Source organism: Bubalus bubalis, chromosome X (assembly GCF_019923935.1).
Source record: "Bubalus bubalis isolate 160015118507 breed Murrah chromosome X, NDDB_SH_1, whole genome shotgun sequence".
NCBI lineage: Eukaryota > Metazoa > Chordata > Mammalia > Artiodactyla > Bovidae > Bubalus > Bubalus bubalis.
The window spans coordinates 40,406,320-40,426,734 of record NC_059181.1 but is presented as its reverse complement, the minus strand read 5'-3'; the positions used below and the strand labels follow the sequence as shown (position 1 = coordinate 40,426,734).

The following is a 20,415-nucleotide window of genomic DNA, read 5'->3' as shown; positions in this document are numbered from 1 at the left end:
TTGAAGCTAGATCTGTCTGGCTTCACAGCTCCATCTCTATATGGTCTACCATGCTCCTTCCGCCATCATCTGTTTAGATTATAATGAGCTAAATTTCTAAATGTTTCTCCTCTTCTATAATGGAAACATTACTAAAGCACAAGTTGAACATACAAATGAACATGGGCTAAGCAATCTGAATAGGAGCCAGAATCCCACCTTTTGGCAATATTCTACCAAAGGAATTTCAGATTTGTGAAGAGACATATTTATAAATTTAGAACATAGGATGTGAGAACTTCACTCTCAACCATTAAATTAATTCACTGAACAAATATATGCCGTGCCTACCATGTATAAAACACTGTGGGATAGTCAGTGTTTAAGATGGTCCCTCGAATTAAGGGCTTTTCAATTTAGTTAATGAAATAGGCATTTATAAGTGACATGAATGGAATATGAAGTATTAAGCAAATTGTTATGATAACTAGGGAAGAGCCCATGGATGAGAAAAAAGAAGTCCGATTTTATGATTTCAGGTAAAAAATTGGTCATTCGAAAAATGAGAAGTCAGCAAAGTTTTTCTGTATGTGAAAGGCCAGAGTAAATATTACCAGTTTTTTTGGGCCTTGAGGTCCTTATAGCAACTACTCAACTCTGTTGTTACAGTGAGAGCAGTCAGACAGTTGGTAAAGGAGTGGGTATGTGCCAATAAAACTTGACAAAAACAGATGCAGGGCTGGACTTGACCTATGGTCCATAGTTTGTTAACTGTTATTCTAGATAAATACCCTAAAATAGACTGTCACAGGACTCTCATTTATGTAACCTTCTAGCATGGAACAGGACTAGTTTAGTTCTGGAGTAGGTATTTGAACTTCAGGAATTTTACTTAAGATTATATGCTCTCTGGACATTTTCACTTAGCAAAGAAAACCAGTAATTTCCCAATAATTTTGAAAACTGTCTATAAGAAACCAAGAAAAACTGACCAAAACAGATAGCCAGAAAAATTTTTTTAAATCAGTATAAAATCAAGAGGTTAAAATGACAATTTTCTGGTCTACCTAATAATGCACAAAGTCTTTCAAAAGAAGCAAAAGTTGCCCACTCTGTGTAAACAATTTCATGGCCTCATTCAGAATGAATAGCTTAACATTTGTATATAATATTACCACTCCCTCAATCATTTCCAAAATGAAATGATTCTAAAATGGCTCAAAAATGAAGCACCCCCCACTAACCATCTACACACACAACCTATGACTATACATAATGCTCTTTTGTTCCTGTTGTTCAGTTGCTAAGTTGTGTCCTTGTAGAAAATACTGCCTTACTGTGATATTTTGGTGAGAAGGGACTTCAGTAACATTAATTAATTGATGACATACAAGAGAAGTTCCAAAGTAAAATTTCCATAAAGTTGTCATAAACGTGTATCAGTAGTAAACTTTAATAGTTATTTTAACTATTTTCAATGAGAGTTCTTAATCAACTTCCCTTTTAAGAAAAAAAAAAAAAAAAAAAAAAAAAAAAACACCCAAACAAATGTTTATATTTTTTGCTATAAATGCTTTGTGTGGGAAACATACCTTAAAGACAATGACAGTAATCAACGCTATTTTCAAACAGTCAGCATTTCATTTGTATAGGAAATAGTGCCCCACACTTGTCATCTTCTAAACTTAACATATTTACAATATTATTAACTATTTTAAGATAAAGGAAAAATTCATTAGTAATACCTGTATATGCAAAATGCCATGTATTTTCTTAGGCATGATCATACATAAGGACATATAAGAGTATAAAATAGTAAGAGCTTAGGTGGAGTTAAAGGAACCAAGTATTATTTGACAAAAACAAACAAACAGATCCACAAAGTTCATGTAACTTTTCTGTTGTTAAACTTCATTGTAATAAAATGAGAAGACAAACAACCAACCTCCTCCAATAGTAAGGTACGCACAATATATAATTCATCCCATCTCAGGTATTTAAGTAAGTGGTAGCATACTTCACTTTTTTACGTAATTAATAATAAACAGTACAACATACATATAAAGTATGCAATTAGTACTCACCTATGTGGGCAGCCTTGGCAAATCTTCTGATCCGCAAAGGAACCTCCTAAGACTTTACTTAGCATAGCTGGATGTCCTAAGGCTTTCAAAGCTTCATCTAAACTATCCACCAATGAATTAAAAAATTCTAAAGCATCATGTTGTTCACGAAGATTAACAGGCTCACCCCAAAGCCTAAGAAATGAATGGAGTAAAATATGTAACGGGTGACAGTCCCAGAACAATAAATACAATATATTTTTCAGGGAAAAGGCAATACAACCAAAAAAAACACATATAAACTGAGATTTTACTCCTCAATTACATGAGGAAGTAGGGAAAAAAAGGATGCTCTTTATGTATTGATTGTTGTGTAGGAAAGTAAGATTCACAGCAAAAGTGGTACTTTACTAGGAAAGAAATACCACAAAACTACCAAGAAAAACTACATGGGTGATGATACTATATGCTTCTCATTGCACTGCATTCAGAGGTATCTCTTCTTGCCAACAAAGTTTAACCTGAATCTAATCATGGGGCAATAATTACACAAATCAATAAAGCACCATACATCATGACAAATTAGGGAGATTAATTTAGAGATGACTGAAGAGCTAATAACCAAATTCTTATGATTCTTTCTAGGATACCAGTCTGAAATTGGGGGGGAAAAATTACAAAGACTATTTTGGGGAAATTGGAATATATACTGATGACAGTACTGAATGCTGTATTTCATGCTGTGATAATTGTACTAAATATTATGTAGGAAAATGTCCTTATTCTTAGAGGATACACTTTGAGGCATATGAGGGGGATCAAGAGTAAGATCTCCAACTATCAACTAGTTTAGAAAAAAACAAATAAAAACCAAAACTCAAGTATACCCATAAGCAAATATGGCAAAATGTTAACTGGTAAATCTGGGTGAAGAATATGCATCATAAAGGTGATTCCTATACTACTTTACCTTTTCTGCTGGTGTGAAATTTTTCAACATAAAAAATTAGGGGTGCGAAATGTGGTTAACTCACCCACATGTACTTAAGAGTACATCACAGATCTAAAGTGAAGATAATCCAAAAGTGCTAGTCTAGACAAATTGAGAGCTCCACTAACAGGGAACAATGAACTCAGAAGCCAAAAAAAGCAAATGTATTACAAGAAGAGTGAGAATTATAACTGAATAACAAATTTTAAGACAAAAGTTCAAAAAGTTTAAGAGTAATAATCTGGAAGAGAAAGAACAGAAATGCTAAAAGCCTTATGGCAGAGATGGAACAAGCTAGAGAAAGAAAGAAAACTTGGAATAGTCAGAGGAAGGTGAGAGTTCTGCCAGGTGATGGGACTGCAAGAGTGAAAGCGGAGTTGGGAAAGAGGTGGGGGTGTGTGCAAGCCAGTAAGTGTGGATTAAATAGGGGGCCTAGTTAGAGCAATCGGTGGAATTTATATGGTGAGTCATACGGAGGTCACTGTATTATAAAGTGGTGGTTTCAAAAGAAATCTAAGTAGTATCCTGGTAGGGAAAAGGGCAGCTGCTATGACTGAAGCAGAGAAGGTGGACCAGAGAAGCAGTGTCAGGTGACCCTTGGCTCCCCTGCTCAGCTGTCTGGGAGATACCTTGAAGGGATTCTAAGGAGTAGTATTTAAGGGAATACCTTGCTGGTCCAGTGGTTAGGACCCCATGCTTTCACTGCCAAGGTTCTGGGTTCAATACCTGGTTGGGAAACTAAGATCCTACAAGCTGTCTGGTACAGCCAAAAAAAAAAAAAAAAGAAAGGAGTACTATTTAAAAACAAAAACACTATTACGAAGGATTATGGTGTTTTCATACATAGTACAGATACATAGTTGTATAATACTACAGTATTTTAGTATAGTGCATGACACAGAGGTAATAAAAAAAGAGGTGAAATAAATGAGGCCAGAGAAATAAGATCAAGACATAACTGAACAACAACAAATCCCCACCCCCCCCCCCCCCCCGGTATTTATCACACCTTTCCTATAAAATTGTACATTAGACTAGCCAAAAAGTTGCTATGGGGACGTTTCCTTTACAGATCTACTCTGGCTATTAAATGAAAGAATGATAAAACTAGGATGTGACGATTTTGTAGTACTGATGAAATGTTGCATTTAGGCAATGATAATCAATGGGTGTTATCCTAGGAGGCAGCAGACATTATATACTTCTCCTCACTGAGCTTACTGTTATCACCTACGAGGTAGGCCTTGTCTATCCACTCCAAGAAAAAAATAACAGCGGAACCTGATCGAGCCTCTAGCTCTCTCTACCTATTTATATGACATGTAGGGAACTGAGGAAAACAAAGCACCACAGGGATCTCAATAAAATCCAAATGGGAAAATGTATGGAGTTAACTACTTATTTGTTTTTTATCCCCAACAAATAACTACAAGGGTGAAAAAAGAAGAGACTACAGAGACATATCAACACCTGCAGCATATGGACTTCATTTGGGTCATGATTTCAAAAAATTAAAAAAAAAAAAAAAAAATTATGAGGTCATTGGGTAAAATCAAACATTGACAAGGATATCAAGGAATTTTTAAAGGACACGATAATAGTATCATGGTCATGTTAAAAAAGACATTAGAAATACACATTGAAATATTTATGAGTGAAATTATGCATCTGCTTCTAAAAAGAAGTAGATGGGAATGTAGATTAAATGGCAACGAGTTGACAATTATTGAAGTTGAGTGATGAATACATAAGGGTTCATACTCTTTTCCCTACGTATGTAAATATTATAAACTTTCAAAATAAAAAATCATTAACATCTTAAGAGACTAAAGAATGCTGCCTCTTACTAAGACATTTTCTACCTCCTTTGGGGATAATGAGAAAACAAACCCAACTATGAAATAAAGTTTGACTATTACTACTGCTTAAATGTTAAACATAAAAGTGCTTTCCAGTATAGGTTTTAGAAGTTTAATGTTAGTGTCATGAGACGGTCATAAAGGTTTAAACAATATCCCAATTACTGCTGCTGCTGCTGCTGCTAAGTCGCTTCAGTCGTGTCCGACTCTGTGCGACCCTATAGACGGAAGCCCACCAGGCTCCCCGTCCCTGGGATTCTCCAGGCAGCCACCCATAATTTACCTGAACTGTTTCCAAAATCCTCTGGGCACATAGTACTGTAGTCGAGAAGCAGCTAAATGACCAAAGATGACCTGAAGGTGTCTCAAAACACCAATATTGTACTCTTTTCTGTCTTCTGTTTTACTTAATGCTGGTTTGTCTTCAAATTGTTGAGGGTATCCAAATACATCATCTCTGGGATCAACATTGCTCTGGAAAGCAAAACATATCACTAATGAGCTAATCGAACTTCAAAGTATAGTAAAAATTATGTTGAGACAAATGTTGAATGATCAGTGAACAAATCACTTGTATTTCTATTTATTTCCAAAGCACGTAACGTTCAATTTATAAATTTTAATTTACAGTATCAAAGTTTATCCCCACCCATTTCACATAAGAGTTGTCATAAGGAGTAACTATGTATTTCAGAGGTAGGTGATAGAGCAAAGGACAGTGAGGTAATTAACTCAGGCTGTACTGGACACAAACGCAGGCTTTGCTACTTATAAGGCTAAGTGACTTTGAGCAATTAAGTGCATCGTGTAAATGGGTGAACACACTCTTCATGTAAGTGTTGTGAGGAGGATATGAGATAATGTATGCAAACTGCTTAGACTTGTAAACATTCAACACAATGTACATGTTAAGAGAGTAGTACTCTTAAACAAATGGTGCTGGAAAAACTAGATATCCATATGCAAAGGAATGAAGTTGAACTTTCCCCTAATACTATACACAAAAGGTTACTCAATGTGGATCAAAGATTTGAATGTAAGAGCTAAAACTACAAAACTCTTAAAACATAGAGCAAAACCTTTAAGACATTAGATTTGACACTGATTTACTTGATACAATACCAAAAGCACATGCAACGAAAGAACAGAGACATATAGCACCTCAGAAAAATGAAAGAGCTCTGTGCAGAGAAACTGGAATCCTAGGATGCTATTGGTGGAAAATGTAAAATGGTGTAGCCACTGTAGAAAACAGTTCCTAAAGAAAAATAAAACTATCAAATGATCCAGCAATTCCATGCCTGGGTTCAACAACCAAAGAATTGCAAGAAAGATCTTAAAAGAGATATTTGTATACCCATGTTCTGAGCAGCATTATTTGCCAAAAGGTGGAAGCAGGGACTTCCCTGGTGATCCAGTAGTTAAGATACCAAGCTCCCAATGCAGGGGCACAGATTCCATCCCTGGTTGGAGGACTAAGATCCTACAAGCCAAGTGGCAAAAAAAAAAAGAAAAAAGTAGAAGCAACCCAAGTGCCCACTGATGAATAAATGGATAAACAAAATGTGGTACATACATTCAAAGGAATATTATTCAGCCTTTAAAAGAAAGGAAATTCTGAGACATGCTATGAAATGGATATTACATTAAGTCAAACAAGCCAGTCACAGAAAAATAAACATGGTACGGATCTACCTTGATGAGGTACCTAGAATGGTCAAATTCATAGAGATGCAAAAACAATGCTGGCTGTGGAACTGTGTGTGAGACCTAGATGTAGAAACAGGCAATGGCCAGTCCCTGCTCAAGAGAAACTTAGTTTAGCGAAGGAAAAAGCACACAGGCAAAGAAAGCAAGCCCGGGGAAGAGTTGAGGCAAGTCTATGTTTCAGAAGCCCTCCCTGTAAGTGATTCAACTACTCAGAGCAGAGAGTTTGGTGACTGAAGAGATGGAATGAGAAAAGAACCATTTAAGATATTTGCTACAGACAGAGCATGCTCTGGCTGCTCTCCTCGGCTCTCACCAACACCATGAATGGGAAAAGGTCAAATAAAAACAAAGAGATACAGGGTGAACACAAACATGACCACAGTCTCTTCTTTAAAGAACTATGCCATAGTTAGGTCAACTCTGACCCACCACTATCTAATTTATTCACAGCTTTATTTCTGCATTGGATACTTGGCAGGAGCCTAAATTTTGTCTGAAGTAGAGAGAAGCTTGTTTCCTAAGTAAAACGAGTTATGATCTGGGGGAAAGGCAAAAGCAATCAAAAAGTAAGCATAGGTAATGAAACTGGTATGGTATATAACAGCATAAATGGAGATACATAATTAAAATATCAAACAGGAAAGTAAAAGTGTAACTAAACTATTACTAAAGATGAAGGTTTTTATCATCATACAAACTCTAAATTAAACCAAACCTCCAAAAGTTAGTACATTAACTATTGCTTTAAAAATATTAACTATCATAAAAATCAGCTGTAGTTGAAAGTCTCACAGGCAGTGAACACTATGTCGAGGCAGAAGTCTACACTGGGAGGTTCTAGCTTTATTTTCAAATATATGCCAACAGGTCCAACGAAAGTAGCTCTCTGAGAGAGAACAACAGTTATCTAGAATCAGAACTTCGAACACAGAAGACAAAAATGCTAAATAAAATTTACCTCATTGTCCTGCTTCTCATCCCCAGACAAATCATCGTCTACATCACTACCTGTGCCTTCAATTGCAAGAATACCATTCCTAATGGACGGAATCATGTAGAGCTGCTGAATCACAGAGTTCATGTAACAAGTAGCACCAGCGTTTTTCAGCCCCACGAATCCTTTTGGTGGGCGGGGTCCAACAGGCGGTAGATATTCCCACTCGGTAAGTGCTTCACAAGCTGAGAAGACAAAAGATTCTTGTAGCGTGAATACAAATATTTTGCCCACTTTATACTTTACCAAGTTGATAAGTTAACATCACCAACAATTCCACTACTTTTATGGCGACCTGAAGCAGTGCTCTAAGCACACATTTCAGTCTCAACAAACCTAAGATGTATGGCAACATGCACCTCTGTATACATTCTTACCCAGGGTCTGTGAACTCGAGTTTTAGCTGAGGTTGCTTCTATGGCAGTCTCAGTAGTCTCACAAGATGGTACAAGGCTATTTTCTACATGTTTACTTTTAACTTTATTATAGTTTAGTCATTATGAACTTTAACTTTTTCTACTTTTATATGTTTTTTTAAAGCGCCTTCAAACTCATTCTGGCATGAAGTGTTATATAAAATATATAAATACATTATAGTTTACTCAGTTTTAAATAATCCTAAGATATTACATGTTCATGGGGTTCTCAAGGCAAGAATACTGAAGTGGTTTGCTATTCCCTTCTCCAGTGGACCACATTGTGTCAGACCTCTCCACCATGCCCCGCCTGTCTTGGGTGGCCCCACAGGGCATGGCCTGGTGTGCTGCGATTCATGGGGTCGCAAACAGTCAGACACGACTGAGCGACTGAACTGAACTGAAGATATTACCTGGGTTGATAGCCAGGTTCTGATACCTACCAACTCTTTCATCTTCAGCTAAGCCTCCGTTTCCTTCCTAAGAAGTGTCGTAATAAGAGTAACACTTGCCTTGCCTATAACTACAATGTTATTTTGAGGAGCAAAGGAGACAGTGGGTTCGAGTTCTGTGTGAATTGTAAATCAACGAACATCTCCTTCTACCTAGTATAAACCTGAAAACAATGCAAATATCATCACTGCCTATAAGACCAGTTAAAGAAATTATAGTACACTGAACTGAAAGATATATAGCTAATAAGTGGATTTAGGTAAATATTTATGTGTTGATAGGAAATAGTCAGATATATTAAGGGGAGAACAAAGAACACTGTGCACTACATCACAAGGTGTGGTTAAAAAACTAAACAAACAGAACAACATTTTGTGTGCAGATTCTGCATACAGAGATGCTGGGAGGACAGACAGGGACCGAAGATGGTGGTTACAGCTGGTCAAGGGGACTACGGGACTGGAATGGGCAGGAAACAGTTTGCAAAATATACCGTTCTTTGGTACTTGAAATTTTTACTGTGCAAATGAACTCCTTAAAAACAAGTGGCCTTTCTCTTTCTGCCATGTTGGAGCCTATGGAGGAGTGCTGGGAACAGGACTTCTAGAACAAGTAGATCTGGAAGGCTATGGTCCAAGGCTCCACTTTTGGTGGCTCTAAGCAGGGTACTGTGAAACCAGAGGGAGCACTTGGTTCCTTTTCTGAAAACTGGAGGTGTTTATGCCCAAGATGAAACCGAAATTTGGGCAAGAGATGTGTTCACGTGTACAAAGCAAAGAACAGTGACTCCTGGCGCTAAACTGAACAAAACTGTAAGAATCTGGGGAAAAGATAACTTGTGTCTATGGAAACAGTGGCTTGGTTCCTGTGCAATTCTGCTGTATCTCTCGAGGGTTTAAACTTATTGAAAACTAAAGTGTGGAATTGTTTAAAAAAACGAAAACAAAAACCCCCATCCTATTGTATATAGATTTTGATAGGATAACTATCTAATCTTTTAAGCAGTTTAATCAGAATCTCCTACAATATTATTAAAAACATCCTGAAACTCTAAAATACAACATATCACAAAATAATTTGACATGTTCTTGAAAACTGCCTATCATCAATTATATTCTTAAGCTTTGGTTTTCTTCTAAAATAGAACAGCCTCCATTGTGGTTTGCTTTCTTATGTCTGTTGTGTCAGTCATTTTGTGTGTGTGTGTGTCAGTCATTTTTATATCGTCCTCATCCCCTCTGAGCTTCAGTTCTGTATCAGTGAGATCTGGAGTCTACAGTCTGTTCCATGGGTTTCATGTGAGCATTAACTGAGGATCAAGGGCACTAGAATGTTATCTTCTCACATCCTAGTCTTTAAAACCAGATTTCTCAGAATTCATTTGAAAATAACATTAAAGAGCTTCTAAGTGAGGGCCTGAAAGGTTTTTCGATGCATGTAATTTGAATTTTTACGTTGTTGAACTCTGAAATCTATTGACTATTTATTCCCTCCTGGAAAAGGAAATGGCAACCCACTTCAGTATTCTTGCCTGGAAAATCCCATGGATACAGGAGCCTGGCAGGCTACAGTCCAGGGGGTCGCAAAAGTCAGACACGACTTAGTGACTAAACCACCATTTATTACTCTGGAGTTTGAATTTTAGTCCAGATTTGACTGAAATCAAATTTTGTTGCTAAATACTTGTACCACTCACAGGAAGACATCTTACAAACATCTGAAAACTTTTCTACATTAAGACTCACTTGTAATGGTGTTAAACTAGTTGCTGAAAGAAAGAAAACATTGAGTTGAAGATATTTACTAAAAGGAAAAGAATTTGAACGCATTAGAGAATTATCTGTCATCAGAACTTTGTATTTTAAAATACTTACTAGTTATTGCTGTGCCAATGTAGTACATTTCAGTCAAAGAATCTACTATCTGTTTGAGGTTCCTCACACAGCCAACAGCTAATGCTACAAGTAACTCAAAGCCTGCATTAATGGTAGCCGGTGAACCACAGACTGGAATAGCCTGTTCGGCTGGCAGTTCTCCATTTCTCATATACTGCAGGTAAACATTGGACGCAGGGAAGATGAAATCATCAATTAATTCCTACAAAGTTGAAAAAAGATTATGTATTAGCAATGGTATGTATTTATATTAAAAAATATAGTTATTTATGTGTGCATGTGTTTCTTAAGAAAGAAATCTCTTGGCAGGAAATATTGTTCAATTACTTGTCAGAACACAAGATCTCATTACATTTCCGCTAACTTACTTGGATTTTCTAATAAAAAGATCCCTACTTCAAAACACTTTCCTACAATTAACCAACAAATCTAATTTGTCAGGCTAAAAACTATGTTAAGTATCAAGAACAAGCTGACTGTAGCACTTACAATTCACATTAAGTAAGTTTACTCTCTTAATCACATGTATACCAAAACTCATTTTGAATTAGAAGAAACTGTCCTAAAGTGGTACTTTTTGTTTCCTTGCATTACCACGTACGTGAAAAAACTCATTATAGAAATATGCACAGTCTTGGGACTTTCCTGGTGGTCCAGTGGCTAAGACTCCACACTCCAAATACTGGGGGCCAGGTTTTGATCCTTGGTCAGGGAACTAGATCCCACACACTGCCACTAAATACCCTGCACGCCACAGCTAAGACCCAGTGCAGCCAAATAAATATTAAAAAAAGAAAGAAATATGCACAGCCTTACATAATAGAGGTCTGTCTCATTTTACATAGTCTGATGAAGTGAAAAGTTCAGATTTTCTAAATAGAAAAATTAAATAGTGCTTACTTACACAGTACTGAAATTTTATTTATGTAAAAAATTTAGAAACGGTATTTAAAACATTACTGTAACCTCTATATTCTTTAAAAGTAGAAAAGAGAAAAGGACAAGATAATACACCGAAGACTAATGATACCATAAATTAACCAGAGAGATTTACTAATAAACATTCAGAAGGTTATGATATCCAGCCAAGATGACATAACTTACCTTAATGAGATTAGCACCTCCTTTTTCACAACCAATATGATACTTTTTCTCAGGGGTTTGAAAAGCCAGTAATTCTTTTGTTACCCCAAGATGACCTTCCAAGATCGTCTCTTCAATACCCGTTTCACCTGTTCTCTTAACATCATCCTGCCAAAGAAAAATATCAAATGCCTAAATTATGAAAGGGTGGTAAAGAGGGAAGGAGAAGTCAGAATGAGAGAGAGCTGGACAGAGACAATTCCCTCAAACCTTTCTATTCTAAGCAATTTTTTTCTCTCCAGAACTTTCAGAAGTAGGCTTCCCAAACTAGGAAGAAATGTTAATCTGAAGAAACATTAATCCGAAGGCTATTAGCTACCAATCTCTTTAGAAATAAATTCTTCTACAACTAAGTATCAGATGTTAATAAAGTTAAATTAAGTGCTGGCCTATCACTGATTTTTTGATGAAAACAATTCAAGAATACTTTTCAAAAGATGAAAATCTGCAAATGGGCCTAAGATTCTAAAATGGAAGAAGCTGCATATCAGTGTTTTGAGTCTTATGTGAAACAAAGCATTTGACAAAACTAGTTATGCATTCATTCAGTGAATCCTGAGTTAGGAATATCCAATAACACAGAGTACATTCTTTGGTTCTTTAACCAAAGTGCTCAAAGACTATAAACTATCTAATAATAAAACATTCTATTTATTGATACGATAAACACAGTATTAAATGCAACTTACCCTGATTCTCTTAAGCCAATCAATTTCGTTATTGAGAAGAACTTCTGCATTGGGTATGTTAATATTACTATTGTAGGCATAATTAAGAAGGTGCCTTAGAAGAGTAAAGTAGTCGCCTGAATGTTTAGCTCTCTCTCTGGCTGTGCTCTGAAACAATAAAGTTGAATAATATTAATTTACAAGTCCATCCTCAGAATCCACTTTTTAAAAACCCAGAGTTAACTAGAGTAGATGACTAAGATAGTATGGGCAATTACTAATATTTATTAAATAAATATAGACTGCTCTAACTTTAATATAAGCTAACACCATAAATTCTTGACTGTTCCTTGTGTAAGAATGAATCACAATGATAAGCATATTTTTAAAATGTCTCACCCCCAAAACGGTGAAGAGCAGAGTAATGAAGAAAAGTAGAGGCCTGTGTCCCATGCAACATCTGGTGCACATTAAAAAGAACTGCTCCTGTGCCACCTGGCGAACAGTTCTGAAATAAAAATTTTTCACATTCAACATATTATCTTCATGAAAAAAAGGAAAAAAAAAAAAAAAAAGACTTCCAACACTGTCTCTTGGGACGGGGGACGGTGTTAAGGGGTTGGTAAATTCAAAGTAAAAATACAAGAAAGAATATGTAACACCCCTTTAAGCAGCAACATTTCATAGATGAACTTAGGCTCTGTGTCAAGAACTAAAATGTCAAAATGTCACCAAGGGAGTTTGAGGGATACCCTCTCACACCCTCTTTCTTGGAACAGGCTGGAAATGTTCCTCTAGATACAAGAGTTGTATGGTAAGCCTTATGCATCTTCTGGGCATTCCACAGATTTTTTTATCTCAAAGCATATTACCCAGATCAGCAGCATCTGAGAACTTGCTATGTGGTTTCTCAGGTCCCAGCAACCTGTGTTTTAATAAACCCTTCAGGTGATTCTAACATGTGCTAAAGACTGAGGATAACTGTATTACACAATGTTCTATGATTACTCATGGGAAAAACTTCTCTGGTCCCAGTACTGGGAATTTTACCTAAGCATCATGGATCTCTTAAAAAATATGTATCCTATACAGCTATCACTAGAATAAATGCTTCAAGAGGGCAAAGACATCATCCATTTAGTTTACTTCTGTGCCTCCAGAATGAAGAATCACGTCTGGCATGTAACAAGTGATAAGAACTAGTTACCAGATGTTTAAGTACTGTTGGTTTACAAGATGGAGGTCTGTCTCCATTAGATACTACGCTCTTTCAAGGGCAGGGCTTTGCTTCATTGTTACATGAGTTCCTGGCACCTAAAACAACTTCGGACATATGGAAGATGCTCAAAAAGTATCTCCTGACAAAACACTTGTGCATTTCAGACATTACCAACTACATTTTGTGAATAACTATGTTTCTGTCAATGTGCTAGCTGAAAGACAGCTTAGAACCAGTTTTTTAATTCAATATAAGAAGCTGAAAGTATACATTCTGTGTACTAACCTCCCTCCTGGATATTTTTTAGGTTTCTGAACTCATACATGGTCCTATAAACCAGAGGGACCTTTAGAAGCTTTGTTGGTTGAGTCTGGTGAAACTCAAATAAACCAACACCAAGAGTACTTAGTTTTGGGGGTAGAGGGTCCGTAACTTTTACAAAGTAAGTGTCATTCATACTGTCCCAGTTTATTTATCTTTTTTGAAGTTAGGTATGCAGCCCAAAGAGCATGAGGGTCTATAAAGAGTTGATGCTTGCCAGTTCCTAATGAACCCTCCCTAACACATGTAGACTTCAGTAACTCGTCAAAAGAAACATGTCTTTAATAGGATTTTACAATAAAATCTGGTTGTCTGTATCCTCACAATTTATTCAATCTGATTATTTCTCACTTCTACTATTGCTGTACTTCCAGAGTCTCTCATCTTTTATTTGGACTAATGAAGTAGTCCAAGTGCATTCCCTGCCACTCTGTAACTTATTCTCAACAAAGCAACCAGAATAAACCTAAATGTTAACCCAGGGCACAGCATTCCTCTGCTCAAAACCCTCCAATAGGGGCCTTCCCTCACGGTCCAGGTGTTAAGACTCTGTGCTCCCAATGCAGGGGGCACAGGTTTTAATCTCTAGTCAGGGAACTAAGATCCCACATGCCCAGCAGACTGGCCAAAAACAAAACAAAACAAAAAACCCCAACCAACCCAAATGGAAAACAAACCCTCCAATGGATACCCATTGCACGTAGAAGTTAATGTCTTTACAATGATCTATAAAATCCTCACAGGCTGCTTGTTGCCTCTCTGGCCTCACCTCCTATGACTCCCCTGCCTCTGCTGTTCCAGTAATCCTCGTCTCCTCCATATTGTTCCTGCCTTGGGATATTTGCATCTGTTGTTTCTTTCTGCTTAAAGCACACTTCCCCCAAGGCGGTAGGGGGAGGGATAAACATGGAATTTGGGATTAACAGACTACTAAAAATATATATAAAGGACCTACTATATAGCACAGGAAACTATATCCAGTAGCTTGTAATAACCTATGATGGAAAAGAATCTGAAAAAATATATGTATATAACTCAATCACTTTGCTATACACCTGAAAACACTGTAAAGCAGCTATACCTTAATTAAAAAGCAAACATTAAAAAAATATATATTTGGCCACATAACCAAAATATATTTTTCACATAAAACAAAATTTTAAATAAGATATGATGGAGGTGTTAGCTAACCTAAGGCTATGGTGGTAACCATATTGCAAGATACGAGTGTATCAAACCAATACTTTGTACACCTTAAACTTAAAGTTATGTTGACTACATCTCAATAAAGCCGAAGAAAATAAAAAAATACAATTCAAAATGAAAAACAAAACACACAAAAATCCCACCCAAAAATCCAACACACTTCCTCCATAGATCACTATGTCACTCTTTTCAGAGCTTTGTTTAAAAGGTCTCGTTCTCAGGGAAGCCTTCTCTGACTATCCTACATAAAACTGAACTCCACTGACCACACCCCGCCCTTTATCCCTAATTCCTGCTTTCTCTCAATAGCATTTATTATTATAACATACCATATATTTTCCCATGTCTTCCCTCCACACTCCTCACCTCCCTTTTAGTACAGACTCCAAGAAGGCTGGCATTTTGCCTGTTTTATTTACTGCTATATCCCTAGTAGCTAAGTTACATATGACAGTAATACTGATTAGAGCTCAAGTTTAAAAAGTTACCTTATGAAGGTCAAGATTAGACTGACATAAGAGGATGGAAAACTGACATTTTCTACAAATTTCATTGACTTGCACAAAAAGAAGCCCAAAGCACAGTCAATGTCATTGATTAAATGCTCTTAAAATGAAAAGCTAGGACTTTATAATTGGTCTTTATTCTTGGTGTATAATGTAAAAGTTCTTACATAACCACACCTTGTGAATTTCGTACTGACTTAACAACTTCACTAAAAAAACACTTGCCTTCTAGGTATGCAAGAAAGGAAGCCAATGTCATATTTATTTAAATCCTGTAAACCACATTTTTTAAATGGACTAAAATACATACCTCTTAGGTGAAACTAAATTCTGAAATTATAGAAAAAGTAATTTTACTTTTGAGAATAATGTTGACATTGTGTAGGCAAAACCGAACAAATTCAGGTCTAAGCAAAAACACAGTTTAATAAAAATTTCCTCAATATTAATGTGCTATAGAGACAATAAATATTTGATTTCCAGGATAAATTCTGCCAACATAAATGAATTCATTTCTGCTTTAAAAATTAAGATCAAATCTCTTACAAGTAAAAAGATACTTACTTGCTGTGACAGTGCAATAGTAAATCAATAATGAATGTCTGCCAAGCCTTTTCTTTACTAAGAGTATCTAAGGCTGTTGGAATCAAGGCAAAACATAATGTCATCACTTCCATTGCTTCACAGCAAACCTGTTCATCCTCCAAATCTGGCTCATTGCCTGCATTGGTCTGTAAAATTATAGTCAGGGACAAATTACCTCGAGATGCATTTAAGAAAAATCTCAAACAACTTCAAGTTAATGCTTAATACATACCTACTCACTTAAACCACTTGGCCTCAGCCTCTTTACCTACAACTCCTAAGGCCCTCTTGGAATAGTACAGAAATGGCTATAAATAAGAGGATGAAGTCTAATTCTATTCTTCTGCTACATCCCAAGGAGGGCCGCAGGAGTACACTGAGCATACTACCTGCTTCTTTGCCCCTCAGGCTCCTGGAGACCTTCTGAGTTGTGTACTTCTGCACCAACAACTGTTCCTCAAGAATCATTCTGGCACTGCAACCAGACCACTCAACTGACTAGTTCCATCATGCAGCCTGCCTAAAGTGCTCTTTTATTCAAAAGTAGTGGTCTCAGACCTCTGTTCAGGAAGGATTCGAAGGTTTTCTAAACTAAAATATGCTTCCGTAGGTAGCTAATAAATTCTAACCTGAGTTTATCAATAAGCAGTATTTCTAGTACATGCTGGCAAAAGAATAGGCATTCAAATATTTGCTAAATGAATAAACACCACCACACCAGACATACTATAGGACGTCAAAACATATCCCAGGCAAATTAGGGTTATGTTGACCATAAAAGGGAAGCTCTTACAATTTAATTTCCCCTTCTATATATGTGGCAGTGGTTATCAAGGGCAGGTATATATAACAGAAAGTCAGAGTCAGTCTCTCTTCTTTAAATAACTTGATTAATCTAATGGGAGATCAAGGATGATACCTAACTGGCTGATATTCTTGACTGCTTTAAAAGAATCAAAAATACTTAATGCCATGGTATCCCAACTGACAGTCACCTAAACTAAAATTTACACAAGACATAAAGATAATGAAAGAAGAAAAAAGAGAATAGGAGAAAGCAAATTCAGTATGAAACAATTATATCTGACCATAGTGAGAAGTACAAAAAGATAGTTTAAGAAAAAGCCTTGTGGCACAAATTCGAAGTACTTTATTTTCAAAGTAAAATTTTACTATATCCTCACCTTAACTATAGCTATCAGTTTATTTTCAACCATTAAAATGCAACTGGTTTTACTTTTAAAGATGGCAGATAAAATAATTCAACCTCATGTACAGTTAAACAGCATTTAAAGTATTACATTTCTGTGGTAATTCTTACCTTCTCATAAATTTTAGTGATTTCTTCATTTGGGCTAAATACTAGCTGTAATGCCCCACATCCTGATGCCCAGATGATTTTTTGGATAGCTCTAATTACACAAATATCAGGCATATATCTTGAAGCCTGCAAGACAATGAGTAATTAGAACAGTTGATAAAGCATTGGAACGAAATAATTCCTAGAAAAGCAAAAATGTTTCTCTGTAAAGGAAATAGAAATGGCTATGAAGCAGTACCACTGACTTTAGGTTCCCACATTGCCTTTGTTCCATTATTTCGTTTAACAGCAGTACCATGAAGTCTGCTATTATTATCTGGCTCTACACTACTTTCAGAAGAATCTGAAAAAGACTTACAGACGTGACCTAACCATTCCACTCCTAGTTTTTCACCCAGGAGAAATAAAAACTTAGGTCCACGCAATCACTTGTACAGAATGTTCACAGGAGCTTTATTCAGAGCTAAGAAAGAGACACAATCCAAATGTCCTTCGCCAAGTATGTGGATAAACACCATGTGGAATATTCATAATGGGATATAATACTCAGCAATAAAAAGGAACGGACTAATGGTCCACATCACTCAGATAATGCTCAAAGCCATTATTCTCAGTGAAAGAAGCTAGACATAAAAGAACACAACCTGTAAGATTCCACTTGTGTAAAATTCTAGAAAGTGCAAACTACTATACAGTAAGAAAAGATCAGTGGTTATCTGAGGCCAGAGGAAGAAGTGACTGCAAAGGGGCATACAGAAGAGGGACAGAGATGTTCTGTGTCTTGACTACAGTGGAGGTGAGACACAAACATGTATTTGTTAGATTGTACTTTAAAAGGGTGCTATTCATTGTATATCATGAATTTTTTTTTTTTGTATATCATGAATTATGTGTGTTCAGTTGCTCAGTTGTGGCCAACTCTTTGGGACCCCATGGATTGTAGCCAACCAGGTTCCTCTATCCGTGGGATTTCCCAGACAAGAACACTGGAGTGGGTTGCCATTTCCTCCTCCAGGGGATCTTCCCAGCCTCGGGATCAAACCCACATCTCTTACATCTCTTGCATTTGCAGGTGGATTTCTTTATTATTATTTTTTTTACCACTGAGCCACCTGAGAAGCCCCTATTGTACATAAAGGCGATTAAAACCAAAAAGTACCAATATTAACATTAGACACAATTCATGTTAAGGGAACTTTATCTAGACTAACTTGGTGATTTGAATGGGTGGGTCTAGGAAAAGGAAGCCCCAAAATGTGATAAGGGTTATTTCTACATTAACAGGGGGTCAAAAATGAAAGAAATGAACCTTCCGGAATTTGAGAGCCTTACAAGTTTAACACTAACCTCATCAGATATTTGCTGAGCAAGACGAATTGACACATTTCTAAGCATGCATTCAGACGATGGATTGGGAATGCTCTGAAGGGCACTTTGTAGCACCACTGCTTGATCATGAGTCACTTGGTTGACCTGAAAAAAGTCAAACATTTTAATACTATGTACATACCCAGATTCAATCATTTGCCCCTCATTCATCCCCACTCCCCCAGGATGACATGCCTTCTGTAAATACACTGTAGAACCTATGTGGCTTACACAAGAAGTTCTTTGCATTACCAACAATGTGGGCTTTCTCTTTTCCTTGTGCAGTGGAGGGCCACGTATCCCTCTGCAAATCCCTTTTAGATCAATCTGACTTGTGTCTCTACAACTGCATTCAGCATAACTTGTAGAGGTGAATGAGTGATCAACCCACTGACTCATTCCAATTCTATCGAAACTCAGTAAAGTACTCCACACGCGTGCTCCTACGCAGACCCTGCTCCCCATTCACCTGGTCATCAAATTCTTCTTAGAAAAGAAGAAAAACTAAGGAATATCAGTAATAGAATAGAAGCATTAATGTATAAAAGGCACCAGAGCGTCACACTTAAGTTCATAAAGAAAAAATGTTCAAGTCACTAGCCAGGCAATTCTGACTGTTTTACAAGTTCTACCTCCTCTTTATGCTCCAAGTAGTTCTACAACAGTATTTAAGACAAGTCTGTTTTACTAATTTTGCCTTTAGTGTCCTGATGACTGTGAGCTCCTTGAGATTAGAAGCTATTATGTACCTTTGTATCCACAGTAGCACATTCTCCGAATAAAAGAGAAAAGTGAAAGAGGGAAACGTTTATATTTTGTTTACCTCATTAATAAGCTCCTGTGTCAGGGATTACAATAAAAATGTTTTTATCTTAAGAAGAACACCACTGTTTAAAAATCCTAGTAAGTACGCTACTTTTAATACAGAACAATTTAAGACTTAGGCCACTTTTTTTCATTAGCTTTTTAAATGAAAATTTCTAACATATATGACAATGAAGAGAATAGTATTATCCACTGTGCTGCTTTAACAATTATGAACAAAAGGACCAAAGTTATCTTAGCTAACCACTCTCTCTCACTTTCCATTCTCTTCCTACCCCAGAATTATTTTGAAGCAAATCCTAAATACTATATAATATCATTTGTAAATGGCAATTATTTTTGAGAGGGTTCTTTCTTTTAAACATAATCCTAAGTATCATTATCACACCTATTATGTTATTATCTCAATTACATGTGATTATTATAACATCACATATATAATCAATATTCTAATCTCCCTAAGACCTAAGCCATTCCTAAAACAGAAAATTTGTATTCCTGAACCTTATATCTTCTATTATTAACTTAGAAAACCATCACTTATGAGGCATGTAAAAGAACTCAAATGCATAATTTTAACTTCTCATAAACAGACATTGAATTCTGGCATGTCTTGAGAACCTTTGCTAAAATGGATCGAGAATGCCATCAAGACGAAAATGAGATCAGAATTGGAGGTTAAGCCTGTTAAGGTAGGAAGAGAGGCTGGCAACAAGGTAAATCAGTTACAGGTGACCCCTGAACAGCATGGGTGTTAAGACAGACATTCCATGCAGTTGAAAATCTGCACATAGCTTTACAGTTGGCCCTGGGTATCTGTGGTTCCAATCAATTTAGGATGGTGTAGTACTGCAGTGCTTACTGAACAATCCATGTATAAGTAGACTTGAGCA

General features: G+C 36.5%; 1 protein-coding gene across 3 annotated transcripts in view; it reads right to left on the bottom strand.

Annotated features, from left to right (window-relative positions):
* The window catches only part of USP9X (ubiquitin specific peptidase 9 X-linked), a 113,884-nt gene that overhangs the window by 14,521 nt on the left and 78,948 nt on the right, over positions 1 to 20,415 (bottom strand). For all 3 annotated transcript variants that reach the window (XM_025277246.3, XM_025277247.3, XM_025277248.3), the window contains exons 24-33: positions 18,677 to 18,802; positions 17,330 to 17,455; positions 15,988 to 16,154; positions 12,571 to 12,679; positions 12,193 to 12,339; positions 11,465 to 11,611; positions 10,340 to 10,562; positions 7,561 to 7,781; positions 5,176 to 5,366; positions 2,064 to 2,237 (exon numbers count right to left, since the gene is read on the bottom strand). In XM_025277246.3, coding sequence (XP_025133031.2) covers positions 2,064 to 2,237; positions 5,176 to 5,366; positions 7,561 to 7,781; positions 10,340 to 10,562; positions 11,465 to 11,611; positions 12,193 to 12,339; positions 12,571 to 12,679; positions 15,988 to 16,154; positions 17,330 to 17,455; positions 18,677 to 18,802 — 1,631 coding nt within the window. The remainder of the gene's footprint in view (positions 1 to 2,063; positions 2,238 to 5,175; positions 5,367 to 7,560; positions 7,782 to 10,339; positions 10,563 to 11,464; positions 11,612 to 12,192; positions 12,340 to 12,570; positions 12,680 to 15,987; positions 16,155 to 17,329; positions 17,456 to 18,676; positions 18,803 to 20,415) is intronic.